The sequence below is a fragment of the Ailuropoda melanoleuca genome, chromosome 9 (assembly GCF_002007445.2).
Source record: "Ailuropoda melanoleuca isolate Jingjing chromosome 9, ASM200744v2, whole genome shotgun sequence".
Classification (NCBI taxonomy): domain Eukaryota; kingdom Metazoa; phylum Chordata; class Mammalia; order Carnivora; family Ursidae; genus Ailuropoda; species Ailuropoda melanoleuca.
In genome coordinates this window covers 67,044,666-67,062,182 of record NC_048226.1, presented here as the reverse complement: position 1 = coordinate 67,062,182, position 17,517 = coordinate 67,044,666, and the positions used below count along the sequence as shown (strand labels likewise).

The following is a 17,517-nucleotide window of genomic DNA, read 5'->3' as shown; positions in this document are numbered from 1 at the left end:
CTTGTGGTCCCTCTCTCGCTGGCTGTCTCTATCTCTGTCAAATAAATAAAATCTTAAAAAAAAAAAAAAAAAACTTACTTCCTGACTTCTACAATATGTTCAAAACATTTTCTGGCCCCTAGTTTTAATCCCCCACCTTCAATTTGGGAGCATATGCATGAAGGCAGGTGTCCTCCACACTTGATGGTCAAAAGCCACTTAGAATGATCACCAGACACCACTAAAACACACAACTGGTCTCACATCACTTGGCTGATCACTTATTACTGTATATGCAAATACTTCTCATTCAAATTCTATAAACCCATGGGAAAAGTACATTAACAACCTCACCTGGACATCTGTTTGTGAAACAGATGGCAAGGATTACTTCTGCTTCCCTTTAACTGTTCAACTAGAAGGATTTAACTACCCAGAATCTTTTTTTAATAAACATTAGGAATGACTTCTGGCTCTGTATCATTTCCCTTAGTTGCTACAACCTCAAAAACCAAAAAAAAAAAAAAAGTAAATGAAATCATCACTTACTTATTCATTCATTCATTCACTCAATATTTGTTGACTGCCAACTGTATACAGAATATTGTTCTAGACACTAGGAATACAGTCATAATCAAAACAGACAAAAATTCCTGCTCAAATGAAGCATAAATTCTAAGAGCAGGACCAAAAAATCAACAAGATAAATCAGCAATATACATGCTACAGTAAAACTGTGGTAAGTACTAAGAAAAAGTAAAGAGTAGAAAAATAAGTATGTGTCAATATGTGTGTGCATGCACCTGTTTTTAAGAGAAAAAAAATTTTGTATGCAATGGCCATGTAAGTACTTGCTGAAAAGGTGATATTTCAATAAAGTCTTAAAGGATTGTTAATAAATTATTTCTTCATTTAAAATTTATTTACTTATGATTTGTCTACTCCTGAATTATACATACACAGATACACATATACATCCTCAATTTAAATCTTGTTACAAGAACATAAGATTAATCAATATTATTTTAAAACTGGCTTTAAAAAATAATACTTAAAAACCTTCTCATAACCGTATCATAAATACCTAAGCCGTGAATGTGGGTGGCAGTTCCAAGGTGGACCGAAACTTAAATTTAAAAGTGTCCTAAATTAAGTATGTGAATGTAGTTTAAGTAAAAACATATTTCACTTTAGGATTAAAACATACCCAAAGAAATAATTTCAAAGTATCAAATACATAATCACATTAAAATTTTACACACAAATCCAAAAACATACTACTAAACGTGACAGTGATGTTGGAAATTAGGTAAATTCTCTCACAGCAAGAAAAAACGTAAAACTTTACCCTAGAAATATCATTAATTTTTTAATAGTAGTTTACTTTTAGGCCTATATAAAAGGTTGGAAATGCAAATACATTTTTGTGACCCTAGAAATGCATTTAAATCACAAAAAATAATATAAAATATTGTTACGAGAAAGATCAGATTATAAACTTGACTGATTAATTCTGTGTATATGGCAAAACAAAAAATGGAGAAACCCTGTCCAACTTTAATATGTGGTAGATTCCAATAAGCTTAGTCCCTTCTTAGGTATCAAAATTCTAACTGGATAGTCTGATCATTTTAATATCATTTTGATGATGTGATGATTTGAAAACAAAACCTATCAAAAACTATCAAATGGAGGGGTGCCTCAATGGCTCAGTCCATTAAGCACCCGAGTCTTGATTTCAACTCAGGTCATGATCTCAGGGCTGTGAGATCAAGCCGTGCACTGAGCTCCGCCCTCAGTGTGGCATCTACTTGAGATTCTGCCTCTCCCTCTCCCTCTGTTTCTCCCGCAACCCCCCCAACCTGTCAAACGAATGAATGAATGAATGAATGAATAAATATCTTTAAAAAAAAACAAACTACTATATGGAAAATTATATAAAGAAGGTTACCAAACAGCATATTCAAGGAACATGATTAAACAGGCATTTTAAAAAGCATGATGTAATTTAACCACCAATATCTTCTCCCTAAAACATAAGTAAATGACATACACTAAATCTGGCCCATCCCTTGTTTTTGTGAATAAGGTTTTATTGATATACAGTCCTATCCATTCACTTGCATTTTTTTTTTAAAGATTTTATTTATTTATTCGACAGAGATAGAGATAGCCAGCGAGAGAGGGAACACAAGCAGGGGGAGTGGGAGAGGAAGAAGCAGGCTCATAGCAGAAGAGCCTGATGTGGGGCTCGATCCCACAACGCCGGGATCACGCCCTGAGCCGAAGGCAGACGCTTAACCGCTGTGCCACCCAGGCGCCCCCATTCACTTGCATTTTACCTACAGCTATTTTTGTGCTATAATAGCAGAACTCAAGAGCTAACAGTGAGACAATATGGCCCACAAAGCCTAAAATATTAGTCATCTGGCTCTTTATTAAAATGTTTACCAGTCCCTGACTTAAAAGATAGATAAAATCTTTTATCCATATGCACAGTCTTAGTTTGGGTTTGGCCTCATCCTCATGTTTTTCCTTTGGGTTCCATACCAATTCTCACCAGACTGAAACTTTTTTTGGAGGAGTAATGTCTTTAGAACCATGCTGACAGAAGATCCTCAGGCTCACGTTTCAAATACTAATTCCTAGTTTCTGACATGCATGCCATTCAGCTGCAAATGCTACTGTACCAAATTCATCTTTCAAATATTCTTCATGTCCTTGTGCACTGCTTCAAATATTCACCTCCATGTACTCTCTGTCTGGTCCATTAATTATAAATCTTTTCATGGTTTCCCCCTTTGAACTTAGTGCAGTGATGCTTAACATTTTCTGTAAGTTATAATACCTGTTAAATATTAAGAAAGCTCTACTCTTAGGTAGCTATTTGAAAGCACTTTCTTACTAGCCATTTAATTCTTTAAAAAAAATGGCACCCCTCACCCTTTTAAGAAATCTGTACATAGCAATCTTATTTCTAGACTCTTTTACCACTTTGCCTTTACTAACCATATAGTGACTAATCGAACTAATGGCTGATATAACCATATCTTCTTTTATCCCAGTCTTCATTGATCCTTCTGGTATCTCCTCTCAACACAAGAGGTGTGGCTTTGCTATTATTGTGTTGAATAAAATGAAATAGATTCTAGGCAAAATGCTACTAGGAAAATAACTCTAAGAAACAGGATTTTTTTTTTCTTGGTTCCACTATCAACATTTCTTCCTTTCTGCAAAACTAGAGAAGGCTCAAATACTCAATTTTAAAATGGCAAATGATGGGTCACAAAGTGCTACTATCCCAAGGAAAAATATTTGCTCTTTCCAATGTTTTAAATTTCTTTGGCTACTTTCTACCTATTACATGATATGGTAGGTTTTAAAACTCAGTTGGATTTAGAAGATGTGAATCTAAGATTGTTATACTGACAACTGAATTATCTCTCATAAAAAATAAAATCATTTTTGTTTATAAACAAAATGATATCAAAAAATGATACAAAAACATTTCACTTGAAATTTCAAAGCGCACAAGTGTAGAGAGTATACCAATGTGCACAAATTGGTTTAAAAAAAATAGTCCTTTTTAAAAGCCTTACTGGAAAATAAAATGCAAAATAAGTGAATAATGATAAATTTGTACTCACCGGAATTATGGCAGTAGTCCATATACTGTGGAACTTGGACTGTGAAGGCTATCAAATCTGGAGCTAAGAGAGATTCTGGCTTTCTACTCTCATTGAGCCACTTGCTGCTATGAAGGTCTTTGGTGTCAGAAGGACCCTGAAGCAATGGAATCAACTTCTCTTTTCCACTGTCACCTGAAGAGAAACATTAATGAAAAAATTCTTATAAAAAAATATAGGAGTAGCGTGAGGATGCCTGATCTTAAAATATATTATCATAATATAACACTTCAGTTATATTTGGTCATTTTAGCTGTACATTTATATTTTAAAAAGTATGACTGATAAAGTTAAAAGCACTTTTAACTCTTAACAAATTAAGTCTTAATATTTAGCTAATGAATGCAGAACATGTTCAGATGAGATTGTAAAAGGAAAGAACTTGAACATACTATATTCTAAATATTCAACAAAATCTTGTACCTCTTTAAACTTACTTAGAAATTTAGGTTGCACTGAAAAAACTTAAATTACAAGTGCTTATGGAAAATAGTATGAAATAAAGTATTGGCAGAAAAGTGGAGTCAATTACAAAAACTGAAAAACAGTTATCTGTTTATTATACTAACAACATTTTAATTTAATTTTTAAGTGTCATACATAGATCTATACTTCCTATTTCCCCCAAAAGTAAAAGAGTAAACTTTTAATTGTTCTCCCTCATAACCATTCTTATAACTATGCAGTTTTTTTCCTTAAATAAAAATTAATTTATTAAAGAAGTATCATCCTGGCACAATTAAAAAATTTTTAAAGTAAAAATAAAAAAACTTAAAACCTCTGATTCATAGGAACAATGAGCAAATTCTTGTTTCAGTAATGCTCCTTGTAAAATGCAAGGCCAATTCTCCTATACAGGCAATAAAGTTTTACACGGTCCAGCTGCACATACCTGGGGCTTTGGCACAAATTTTTATTGATCCCATGGTCCCAGAGGCACATTTGACCAATGATGTGCTGCAGTACTTCAATTCAACATTCTGGATTGAGCCCTCAAGAGTTGGCAGGGGATTCTTAGATTTCACACCTAATAAAAGAAAACTGCAAATGTACTAGCCGATTGAATTTAAATAATTTTTATACTCCTTCACCAAGGCATTTAAACTTAATTATACTTTAATTATCTGCCTCAGATGTTCTTACAGTATTTGTGTTAGGTTTCATAGTTTAGCATTTAGGAGGTGAAAGGATGCAATTTTAAAATAAATAGTCTGAACTCTCATAACTACACTTATGCAGTCAGCTTTTGATTAGTCAAGCTCAAGAAATACAAGTAAATATTTTAAAACAAATATTTGTTTAAAAAACAGGAAAACTTTAAAAATCAGTTTTGAAAGACAGAGTAAGATATTTATTTTTGAATGAAACAAATTTAACTTATAAATTGAGTTTCATTTAGACAGAGACATTTAAACTGGAAACTTTCTAAATAAACAGACTCCCCAAAATACCTTTGTCAGGTAGAATAAGCATAGATAAGTAAGACAGTTCCTAAGTTAAAATACAATAGCTTATAAGCAAAATTAAAATACTATGTGCAGATAAAAGAAATCAATGGTATTCTATATCAATTAACAAAAAAGTAGATACTAACATCTCTACTATATGCTACTTGCTGAAGGACACTGAAGCACAGAATTATTATTATAATAATTACCATGAAATAAATGGTAGGGAAAACTTAATTCAGAATGGAGAAACTCATTTTGGCCCTGAACAGGTGAGAATTAAACAGGCAGGGGAACCTTAAGAATGACAATACTGCAAACCACTAAAATGATAATGATGAAGAACTCTTATCAACTAATGTTTACTGAGGACTTATTCTGCATTACACATGTTATCTCATTCAATCCTCTCAACAGGGCTGTAATAAAAATGTTTATTACCCTCATTTTCAGATTAAAATACATTGGATTGCAGGAATTTAGTTAAATTTTGTTCAAAGTCTTACAGTAGTAAAAGAACTAGGGTGTTTAATACAATTTGATAGAGAAGACTTTACCATTCATTTTGCTTACATTCACCAACATCCACCAACATAATTTCCCCTTTTTTCCACATTCCACATTTTGATCAAATATATACTATCCTTCATATCTGAAACTCTAAGAACATGTATGATTAAGAAAACCATAAACTTTCTATGACAGATATGTTAAACATTACTCTGAAATCTTCCATCTCAATTTTAGTATGCCCAAGAAGCCCCATAATCCTCCAAGAATCTTCCTGAGATGCGGCCCAGGAATCTGCAGTTTAACCAACAGACTATGTGATTTGCAAATGATTAAAAAACATCATTTTAAGAAACACCCACTCACATACTAACACTCACTTCAGAAGGGCCTATTAATTTACTAATTTCTATGTGGTCATTACATAAACATGCACCGATCAGTTGCTATTTTCCAATATTCACCACTTCTGTTGTTTCCATTTGAAGTGGAACCTGTCATGCCCAGAGCAAGAGTCTAAAATGTTGTGTATTTGTACAATTTTCTATGGTGATATTGGATTTTTTTCAGATCCTCAAAATCCATGACTCAAAAATCTAAAGCAGTATCTCAGAAAATTAAATGACAACAATATTAATATAAACATAGTCATAGTAGTAACAGTTGTAACAGTAATACAAGTTATCATAGCACCTAACATTCAGTGAGCACTTACTGCCAATCCCTAGGTCTAGTTCGTTATTTTATTTATTGATTTCTAAAACAAAACAAAACCCCAAGGTGACCATTACTATTCCATTTTACATATGGGAAAACCAAGACTTAGAGAAGTAGGGTGTTGCCAAGTTTCAAGTCAGAAAGTGACAAGACCGGATCACATTTCTCCTTACAAGAAAAGAAGCTGAGCAACCGTACATATTTAACATCTACTGCAGTTGTGGGAAGCTATAGTCAGTAACTAATTTACCTTGCTCTAATCACTATGTTAGATGATAAGAAGAATACAAAATGAAATGATACCTTCCCCCCAGCCCTCAAGCCCCAGTTAGACTTTCATTCTCTGCCAATTTTTCAAAACATAAATAAAAACTAGATAGTGGTAAGCAGACAAGAGCTACTGAAAGATTCTTTTATGGGTTGCTGATGGTGTTCATAATGACAAGAACTGAATTCATTTCTGGCAGATACAAATGCAAAAGAATATGAATAGCCCAAAATGGCTTTGTTTTTAAATTATTTTATAACACTGCTTCTTGTACAGTTTACAACATTTAAGACTCTATCTTGAATCACAAATGGTAGGTCTTTTTTTTATGTTTATTTATGTAAGTAATCTCTACACCCTACGTGGGGCTCGAACTCACCACCCTAGATCAAGAGTGGCATGCTCGTCTGGCTGAGTGAGCCAAGTGCCCTGACAAATGATAGGTCTTTGTTAATATCTAATGCATGTTGTACATAATACTTTTATCAGAAACAGTTGTCTGGAACCTTTTCTGGTAAGAATTTCATATACATATAAAGTATCTTGTTTTTACCTATCACAAATTTAGTTTACATTTTTATGATTACATTTCTCAAGTATTTTAAAACTTGTTTTAATAACTAAAACACCGGGGCGCCTGGGTGGCTCATTCGGTTAAGCATCTGCCTTTGGCTCAGGTCATGATCCGAGGGTCCTGGGATCCAGCCCCACATCGGGCTGCCTGCTCAGTGAGCAGCCTGCTTCTCCCTCTCCTCCCTGCTTGTGCTCTCTGTCACTATCTTTGCATCCCTTTCGCTCAAATAAAATCTTTTAAAAAAATAACTAAAACATCATTATGCATAGTTTCTCAATAAAGGCTTTTTTAGAAAGAAAACTGTTTAAGTGCCATAAGCTGAGATTTAAAAAAAATAATAATCAATTACAGACATCTCTTGATGGACTCCAACAATGGAGAAAAGTTGCTAGTAAAAAAAAATCTTGTTAATTTAAACTATGGACTTTGGGGTGATTATGATATATGAATGTATGTTGATCCGTTGTAACAAAAGTACCACTCTGGTGGGAGATGCTGATATTGGGGGAGGCTGTGCATGTGTGGGTAGGGCATATATGGGAACTAACTTCCCCTCAATTTTACTGTGAACCTGAATGTGTTCTTTAAAAAAAAAGAAAAAAAAGTGTTCTAAAAATTTTTTTAAGTTTATTTATTTATTTAAGTAATCTCTACACGCAATGTGGGGCACGAACTCAAGACCCTAAGATCAACAGTCACAGGCTCTACAGACTGAGCCAGCCACGCCCCCCCCTTTTTAAAAAAAAAAGCCTTAACGAGGGGCGCTGGGTGGCACAGCGTCTGCCTTCAGCTCAGGATGTGATCCCGGCGTTATGGGATCGAGCCCCACATCAGGCTCTTCTGCTATGAGCCTGCTTCTTCCTCTCCCATTCCCCCTGCTTGTGTTCCCTCTCTCGCTGGCTGTCTCTGTCTCTGTCGAATAAATAAATAAAATCTTTAAAAAAAAAAAAAAAGCCTTAACGAAAAATAATCTTAGTTTCTTTCCACTCCACCTTCAAACCAAAATTTGTAAAATGCCCAAACGTAAGCACTAGGAAAGCAGAAAGCAGTACAGTCTTGGCATTACATAATTTAGAACACCATCCGTATTGTGTCCTACATGAATGCTGCTTCCTGAAAGTGTGAAAGGAAATCTCCTGCCACATGGTGAAACTAAAAGAGCAAAAGCTCTCAAACAAAAAAGCATGGCTTTGGATAGAGGCAGCATTAATTACACAGCTGAGTAATTAGGTAGCTTAAGGTATGCCACTATTTATTATTGTTACAGGAAGAGGCCAAAATATTGTAGTTATTGTTCAAGGTACTTAAATGAGAAAACAGCTCAACTTTACACAGAACTAATTTAGAGAAGAGGTGCAATATTTTGGTAAGATGTACAGTCAGCTGACATAAGTCAAAAGGACAATCACAAAGATAATGACAGTATTTGAAGTACTCCCTTTACAGAGCACTCACATGCATTTACTCAGATGCTGCAGTCATACTCCACTAGAAGAAGGAACTTCTAAGACACTGCAACTGAATTATAATTTTACATTGTACACACTATCAATGAAATAATCTAAAAACACTGAATTTTTATAATGGAATTTAATATAAAATAATGCAGTTATTTCTTCTCCTTGTAGTACTTTTCTGGAAAATATCAACTCCTAACACATATTCTTAGTCCTGTGATACACCATTAACTCTGATTCTTTTTCCACCAACTTTCTTGCCTGTCATAATTCTTCCATCCTCCCTGAGACCTTAACCCTCAGTGTCAACTCTCCAGTGTTCAATAATCAGCTTATGATCACTCTTGTAATTATTAAAAGATATACTAATGAGAATGACCTGCATATCTGCATGTGTAAAAGTAAAAGATTAAGGAGTCAAACTCCATGTAGGTTTTACCTGTGTTCTATTTACCACCACTAAAAGACTGTTAAAATTTTTTAGGGCCTTAATCCCATAGAGAAATGAAAATGAAAAGATAATAGCTGAATAAGCAACTCTCAAGGAGGCAAGAGCTATCATGAAAATTTTGAAAGAGGAATATTTGATGAACAAGTAGAAATGAGATAACTTTGTTAAATTTCCCACAGGTACATTTCTCTATTCTATTAAGAAACAAGTTGATCTGTAGTAAGCCTTGAAAAATTAAAAATTACAGAAGCCAGGCAGTTCAGAGGGCAGGAACGCAGATGAAGCTGAAAAGATGAGAGACTGAAAGTCTATCGAATGGCCACAGATCCCTTCCCTCTATCCAGAGAGCCATGCAACTTCCCCACACTCATCCTGGCAAAAGACTAAGTGTTCACTATAGAGAGGTTAAAAGGATTTTGGACTATGGGATACAACCAAAGAAAAGGGTGCATGTTAAAAACAGGAGATTGTCTAAAAATCTATATGGAATTTATGTACTAGATGATGAAATCTTCTTTTCCTTACTCTCTAAGAACTCTTGAGTGACAGGCTTATAACCTTCAGGAAGGAAATGGAAGGATTTCTCTCAGTGGAAACTGGCCAGTCCAAGAAAAAGGAACCAGAGTTACTGATAACTGACTATCCCCCAACAAAAAATAAGTAGTGTCCAATTCCCCTACAACGCCACCAGCAATTCAGTAATCTCCAATCTTACACACAGATTTAGTATTTTATTCTAAATATGAAGGTCCACCAGGTATCATGTGGCAATCACTGTAAGATGTAGAGATTAAAAAACACAGAAAAGAAACAGGGTATTTTAGTATTTTATTCTAAATATGAAGGTCCACCAGGTACCATGTGGCAATCACTGTAAGATGTAGAGATTAAAAAACACAGAAAAGAAACAGGGTAACCAAATAATGCCAAAAACAAAAATCTTAGTAATAATAATAATAATTGCTATCCTCCAAGTATAGAAGACACTATAACAAAAACAAGATATTCAGTTAAAATATCCAAAGAGGGGTGCCTAGGTGGCTCAGTCAGTTAAGCAACTGCCTTCAGCTCAGGTTATGATCTCATGGGTCCTGGTATGGAGCCCTGAGTCGGCTCCCTTCTAAGCAGGGGAGTTTGCTTCTTCCTCTCCCTCTGCCCATCACCGCCTCCCCACCCCCGATCATGTTCCCTCTCACGCTCTCTCTCAAATAAAATCTTTAAAAAAATTTTTTTTCAAAGAGAAAATACCCCTTAGAAATTAAAAATATGATGTTAATTCTCCTTAAATAGAAAAATTGGAAAACAGAGTTAAGGAACTTTACCATATATTAAAACATAAAATCCCAAAAGATTGAAAATGGGAGAGGTCTGACAATAAAATCAAAGAATCAGCATAAACAATCAAATATCTAAAAACCAAAAATTCCAAAAAGACTATTAAATAAAATGGAAAAAATAATCAAAGAAATAATTCAAGATTTCCCCAAACTGTAGAACAAGAGTTTCAAATTAAAACAACGTACCATAAATCCAGCACAACAAATGAAAAAGCATATACATAGAAATCCAACACCTGAAAGAGAAGCTCCTAAGAGCTTCTGAGATATAAATAAACAAACAAACAAACATGCATAAAAACAGAAACAGATGACATACAAATATACAACATACATTTAGAATGGCGTCAAACTTCTCAACAGCAACACTGGAAAACAAGGAGACAATAAAGCAATGCTTTTAAAATTATGTAGAAAACTTATTTCCAACCTACTAATCTATATAGACAGCCATACTAACAATCATGTATGAAGGTAAAAGAAAGACTCATCAGACATGCCAGATATGAAAAAAAATTTACTTCCTTCCTGGAAAGATAACTACAAAATCGTGCTCCACCAAAATCAGGAAAGGGAGTAAATCAGGAAAGAAACACATATGTGATCCAAGAAACAGGGGATCTAACATAAGGGAACAGAGAATTCCCAGGACAATTTGGTAAAAGAAAACTCTAAGATAGCTCTATGGTAGGATTAGAAACAAATAGAAACTGAAACAGGAAAAAAGTGCATTAAAAGAATAATAACTACAAAAATTAAAACTATCTCATGTATTAGAACCATTGAGAGAAGACATGTTTCTATAAGAGTTTTGGGGAATGAATAATAAGTACATAGAATGCTACTCAAATTTTAATAGGGCAGTTATTAACTCCCAGAATAAAAGTTGCACAAGAAAAAATTATTTAATGGTAGTATATTATAATTCATCCATATATGGTCATAATATATTAATACTGAATATAAATTTAAGCAAAACTTGTAATATACCTAGATAATTTAGGAGAAAAAAGTACTAAAGATGGACACAGTTGGTGAGTGTCAGCCCTAAAAGCTAAAACCTCTTTGGTAGGCACAATAAGGCTACCTGCCTTCCCCCACCAAAGATGTCCACATCCTAATCCCAAGACTTGTGAATACTGTATGTTATCTCACATGAAAAATGAGAATTAAGGTTGCAGGTGGAATTAAGCTTGCTAATCAGCTGATTTGAAATAGGAAGATTATCTGCATTATCCTGGTAGGCCCAATATAATCACCACAGTCCTTAAAAATGAAAGGAAGGGGCAAAAAAGGAGAGTCAGAGAGAGACACATGATGACAGAAACACTGTCACAGTGATGTTGCTGGCTTTGAAGATGGGGGATGAAGGTCACTGGCCAATGAATGCATGTGGCCTTTAGAAGGTGGAAAAAGCAAGGAAACAGATTCTGGGAAGCTTCCAAAAGGAATATAGCTATGCTGACACCTTGATTTTAGTATGAGTCTCATTTCAGACATCTAAACTACAGAACTGTAAGAAGATAAATTTATGTTATTTTAAGGCACTAAGTTTGTGGTAGTAGAATATATGTAGATAAAAGCATTTTATTTAGAAATTTAGAGGTAAACACCTAAGAATGAGCTGAAAATGACTGCCCCTAAAAACGCACTGAAGATGAAAGGGGCCCAGAGGACTGTGCTTTTTGTTACCAGCCTTGTAAAACTCTAATTTAAATAAAATAAAATGAAATGTCATTCAGGACACTCAAGCAGCCAGGACTCATGCTGGATACACAAAAATAATAAAATAACAGTATAGTAAACCAATAATAAAGGTATCTAAAAGAGGGAAGAGGAAAATTCTTTCACAATATGCACTTTTATTCTTATTCTATTTTTATTCCTTTACAATAGCCATTTTAGCAGAACTACTAAAAAACATTACACAAAATAAAGTGGGAAAGAGCTTTCAAATAATTGATATTATAGTAAAAGGTAAGCACTTATCCTTTCAGGGGAAGAATAAAGGGGGAAAAGGAAATTAGAGAAAGACTGATCACCTGAGAAGAAAGTAGAAGTCTGAACAGCAGTGGCTGGGGAGACAAGAACAGGACAGAACCAACCAGCTTTCTGGGTACACCTAAGAATCAATAGGTGACAAACACTGCACGCAAATGGCTCCCTCTGATAAGATAAGCCAACAGGAGATAGCGACCTTTAAAAGATAGTGGTCATTTTTTTTTTCTGGTTATTGATAATGATTTTGTTGTTTTTAACATGGGAAAGCAAAGGAAGTGCGTGACATTCCAGGGTTGAGTTAAGCCAAAATGTCTGGCTAAAAATCATTTGATATTTTCAACAGAATATAAAATAAAACCGTTGAACCATACCCAATTAGATAGCATGGGGGGAAAAAAGCAATCTCAAAAGTGTAGTGCCCAGTGATACTTAGGTGACAGAGCTGAATTTTAAATATTCACAAGGAACAAAACACAAAGCCCTCTACAGCAAAAGCTTACTTTTCATTGTTCCCTCCTCACTTGCATCTCAGGAATCCCTCCCTGTCCATATTGCTAGAATTACCAGCAAAAAGAATTTACTGACCAACATGTGTCTACAGATCTGCTTCTCTAATTAACCTTATTTTAACATCAACAGTGGCAAATAAACATTTGACAAGACTTAGCTTTACATTGAAAGAATGATGAAAAGAAATGCCTTAATTTAAAACTATACACTTCTGCCACCAAGTTTATGACATAATACTTAATATAAAGATTAACTAAATAAAATCTGCTTCTAACTCTAAAACTATGAATCAGAGTCTCCCTCCTACATACCTTCGTCATACTACTTAGATGCATACCTTCTTGGAAAACTAATTTGAATTATTTAGAATTAACCTGTTCTTCTTGAAGTTTACGTACTTAATGCTGATTGCTCTGTGTTATGATTACAGGTATGGGAATTTGGACATTTCTGGGAAGAAGGAACTAGAAAAAGAAATCTTCTCATTTGCAAGGGGGCAGAGCCTGGTTTAAGTAGTGAGAAACTTAGAAATTCTGCAGATAGTCTGACAAGAAGATTTAGTAACTCAGTTTGGTTGGAAAAGGGAGGCTCACTGGACTGTATGGGCCTAACTGAAGAGAACTTCAAATAGCTCAGCACAGTGCCTCAAGTACAATAGTGTTCAAAAACAAGTAATTTGCTTTATCTTTGACAAATTCATTACCAAGGATGGGAAACTAAAATATTAACATTAATGTTAGCAGATCATGTCATTAATTTCTTCTCCTTTGCGTTGCTTTTAAATATTTATGATTGTTGTTAACACGGCAGGGTTTCACAACAATGTATCCATGCATTGATCTATTTTTCTTGTTTGGAATTTATGATTCTTAAATCTGAAGATTCACATCTTTCACTAATTTTGTGGAGTAAAAAAAAAAAAAAGTCTCTAAATATTGCCTCTCTCCCAAGTTTCTCCTCCCAAGAATCTTATTAGACATATGTCCTGACTGTCCAGATGTATTTAACTGTATCTCCCATTGTCAGCTCTATTTTCAGTGCTGCATTCTGAATAATTTCTTTATATCCACCTTCAAGTTCACTAATAGTGTCTTTGGCTGTGTCTAATCTACATTTTAATCCATTCAGTGTCTTCTGAACTCCAAAGACTATATTTTTCTTTTTTGAAATTCTCTAGCTTTTATTGAGTATATCTGTGCCTCTTTCATATTTTCAATGCCATCTTTTGCTTCTTTGATACTTTTAAACATAACCATTTTATACTATTTCCAATAATTACATTACCTGAAATTCTGGGAATCTAAATTGGTCATTGGAGGTCTCTGCTAACTCTTGCTCTTAGTGGATTATTTTCAAGTTCTTGGTAACTCTGGATTCTGAGTTTACATTTCACAAAGCTTTCTTCTTCACATACATTACCATAGTTGAAGGTATATGCCACAGCAAATATCTGTGTTTACTACTAGATACCCAGAGATGTAAACAGTCCAACCAGGATCATATTTTAAGTTAACTTGTTGTCTTGATGGTTCCTAGACCACACAAGAAACTAAAATCTGAGTGATGACAGGACTGAGCTTACAAAATCTCAGGGAAAACACCCTCCTCTCTTCCCCATCAAGGCCAAAATTAAGAAGTTTCTTTGTTAAATCAAGAGTGGAGCATATTTTTGAAACAGTACACCTTTCTACTCAGAAGTTATAAGCTTATGGAAATGGACATCACTTCCCAATTCCTCCCTTCTTGTCTCACCCCCTTTTGGTATTAAAAACCAAGCCCACTGATAACGGAGTTTGCCACAGCCTGTTTGGACAAAGCGTGCCTACTTCCAACTCTGGTTTTCAGTTTCCTCCTTTCCTTTTTTTTTTTTTTTTTTTTTTTTTTTTGGGCAGGGTCAGCAATTCACTTAGAATTTAAAGTGTTATATATTATCCAGCATATTATATATTAATCCACCTTTGCTGAGGAAAGGTTTTCAGGTTAACTAGTATGCCATGCTGCCAAGCAGAGAAGTCATGTTTCTGAAGTAAAATGATATACTACATGTTTCTGAAGTAAAATGTAGCTTATAAATGAATTTTCTCCACAAGATTTCATCCATGATAGACGAGGAAGCAACAAATATTTTTTAGGTTAGACAATAGAGGGTATGCAGAAATATTAAACACATTATGAATCCTAAAATGAACTGAACCATATTGTTTCAGTCTCCTTATCTATAAAGTGGGTATAAATCTATAATAGAGGTACAAAGCTACCTCACAGGACAATCATGAGCACCAAAATGATAAATGGACAGTGGTCAACAGAGTATTTGGCATATAAGCATTCAATAAATGTTAGCTAGCATATTTTCAAAATTGTTACAAACAATCCAAGCTTGGACTGGGGAAGTTAAGTTTACATATATTAGGGAATAATGAGGGAGTTCACTGAAAGATATACTAATCACCAGATCTTTATTCTAGCACAAATTCTGCCATCAAACAGCTGTGTAACTGAATTTAAAACCTCTGTGACTCAGTTTCTTCACAGGAAAAAAGTGAGTGGTTAGACCTGATTCTAAGATTTCTTTTCCTTTTTTTTTTTTAAGCTCTAAAAGTCAACAATTAGCTATAGAAGAAGATTACTACGTGATGAGATATAGAAAAGTGGCCTTTGAAGAAGGCAGGATTCTCATATACTATGTGTTCTTTAAAAAGGTAAAGAAAACTTTTATTAATTGAAGCAGTTATCATGTTTTTGTACATATAACAGAAAAAGTATGGACTAGGTAAAGTCAGTGACATCAGGGAAAGATGAAAAAAAAATGTAAAGGAATAACTACAGATTTATTTACAAACTGATACTGCAAGGATAACTTTTGCAATCTTTTACATCTCCCCCGGCCTCCAGAGCTAAAATACCCGGTGAACAATGATAAATAATGGCTCTTACAGTAACAATCCTAGGCTTTATTCTAGCATTAGAACTTAACCTGGCTATATATTTCTTTGTGATACAAATAACAAAGGGATGCAATTTTAGAGTGGTTTTGCTATATATAAAAGTTCTTGACTAAAATAATAAATAATGCCCAATTACTAGTTATGATCATTTAGTATTATCCATATACAAGAACTTTAAAAAATAACACTTAGAATAAGATACGAAAATAAAGTGCTTAGAAAACATAAAGTGCCTGCTTCCAAGATTAGGTAATTTTATGACATACGGGAAGGAACTGTAAGAAATTAAATTCTCAGTAATAGCCACTGGTGGAAATATCCAAAGCAAGACTACTATGCAAAAGCCATATTATATTAAACTCCATATTCTGACAGTCAAAGTGGGATGCGGGAGAAGCCATCACTCTTAGTCACTAAATTAAGAAAAAAACAAAGCAACTAGGCAGGCATTAAACAAATATGACATGAGATCATTTAAAAATACCACACAGGAAGCTCAGGGTCTATTTTTAAAGAATTTATTATAAACACAAGAGGGAAATTGTGGCAAGCATTTAAAACAACTTTTTAAACATGCATAAGGATGCTAAATGACTAGCTGGCAAAGTAAAAGAGGTGATAGTAAAGAGCAAAACTATCTTTTAAATTAAGGAAATATCATGTGTGAGTGTGCACATGTGCGCACGGGTGTGTATGTGTTTAAAGGGCATTAGTAAAGGGCACACCAGAACAAAATTAAATACAACATTCACTCACTCTATGAAGGACAAGGTCATTCTTCTTTCCTTAGTTAATTCATATTCTGACATAAGGCACTCTCAATTATACGACAAGGTAAAATTGCCAAGCTAATTACCTCACCACTGTGAAATTTTGATCCTGACAAGCTATTCCTTTACTGTGAGAACTCTGAGTGCATGCAGCCAACATTCAGTCTTGCCACTTCAATCACTGACCTCCAATCTGTGATAAAATCAAAGATCTACTGCACATAACTCCGGACTGTCTCACTGTGGAAGACGATCACCCTAGCTTAAGATGCAAGTTTTATCTGCACCTAAGCATGACCATCTACTTACAGTCCCTCATGCCCCCACTAATTTTGACTCATGTGTCTCATTCATTCATTCATTCATTCACTTAATTAAGTTCTTACTATATACTACTGTATAGCAAGCACAGTCTGGAGTTACAGGGGTAGACAAGACCATTTTAGAATCTTCTCCATTGAAATCCAAAATCTAGTGAAAAAAGTACTATTGGTCATTAAACCAATAACTACACAAATATGTACCTACTTAATACTGTGCAAAATGCCAAAAATGGGAAGTACAGAGTGCTATGAAAACATAAGAAGAGAAAGAACTGACCCACTCTGGGGAGTCTTAAGAAAATACCATCTAAGCTATGACAAAGGAGCCACCCAAAAGAAGAAACTGGGAATAATGTTTCACACTTCTGGAATACTGTCTCTGCCAGGTTACAACATCACAACGAGGATAGCAAACAGATGGTTAGTATGGACACCACTCATTCAAAGGGCCATATAGCACCAAGTACCATTTCCATAAAGGTAATAACAATAATAGTAGGTAAGATCACTGACTATGTAACTACAGGTGTACCTTGTT

At 34.4% G+C, this 17,517-nt stretch overlaps 1 protein-coding gene across 14 annotated transcripts in view; it reads right to left on the bottom strand.

Moving 5' to 3' along the window:
* VPS13B (vacuolar protein sorting 13 homolog B) overlaps window positions 1-17,517 on the bottom strand; it is a 768,204-nt gene that overhangs the window by 518,523 nt on the left and 232,164 nt on the right. For all 14 annotated transcript variants that reach the window (XM_034668364.1, XM_019810220.2, XM_034668365.1 and 11 more), the window contains 2 exons: window positions 4,558-4,692; window positions 3,627-3,800 (listed from right to left, as the gene is read on the bottom strand). In XM_034668364.1, coding sequence (XP_034524255.1) covers window positions 3,627-3,800; window positions 4,558-4,692 — 309 coding nt within the window. The remainder of the gene's footprint in view (window positions 1-3,626; window positions 3,801-4,557; window positions 4,693-17,517) is intronic.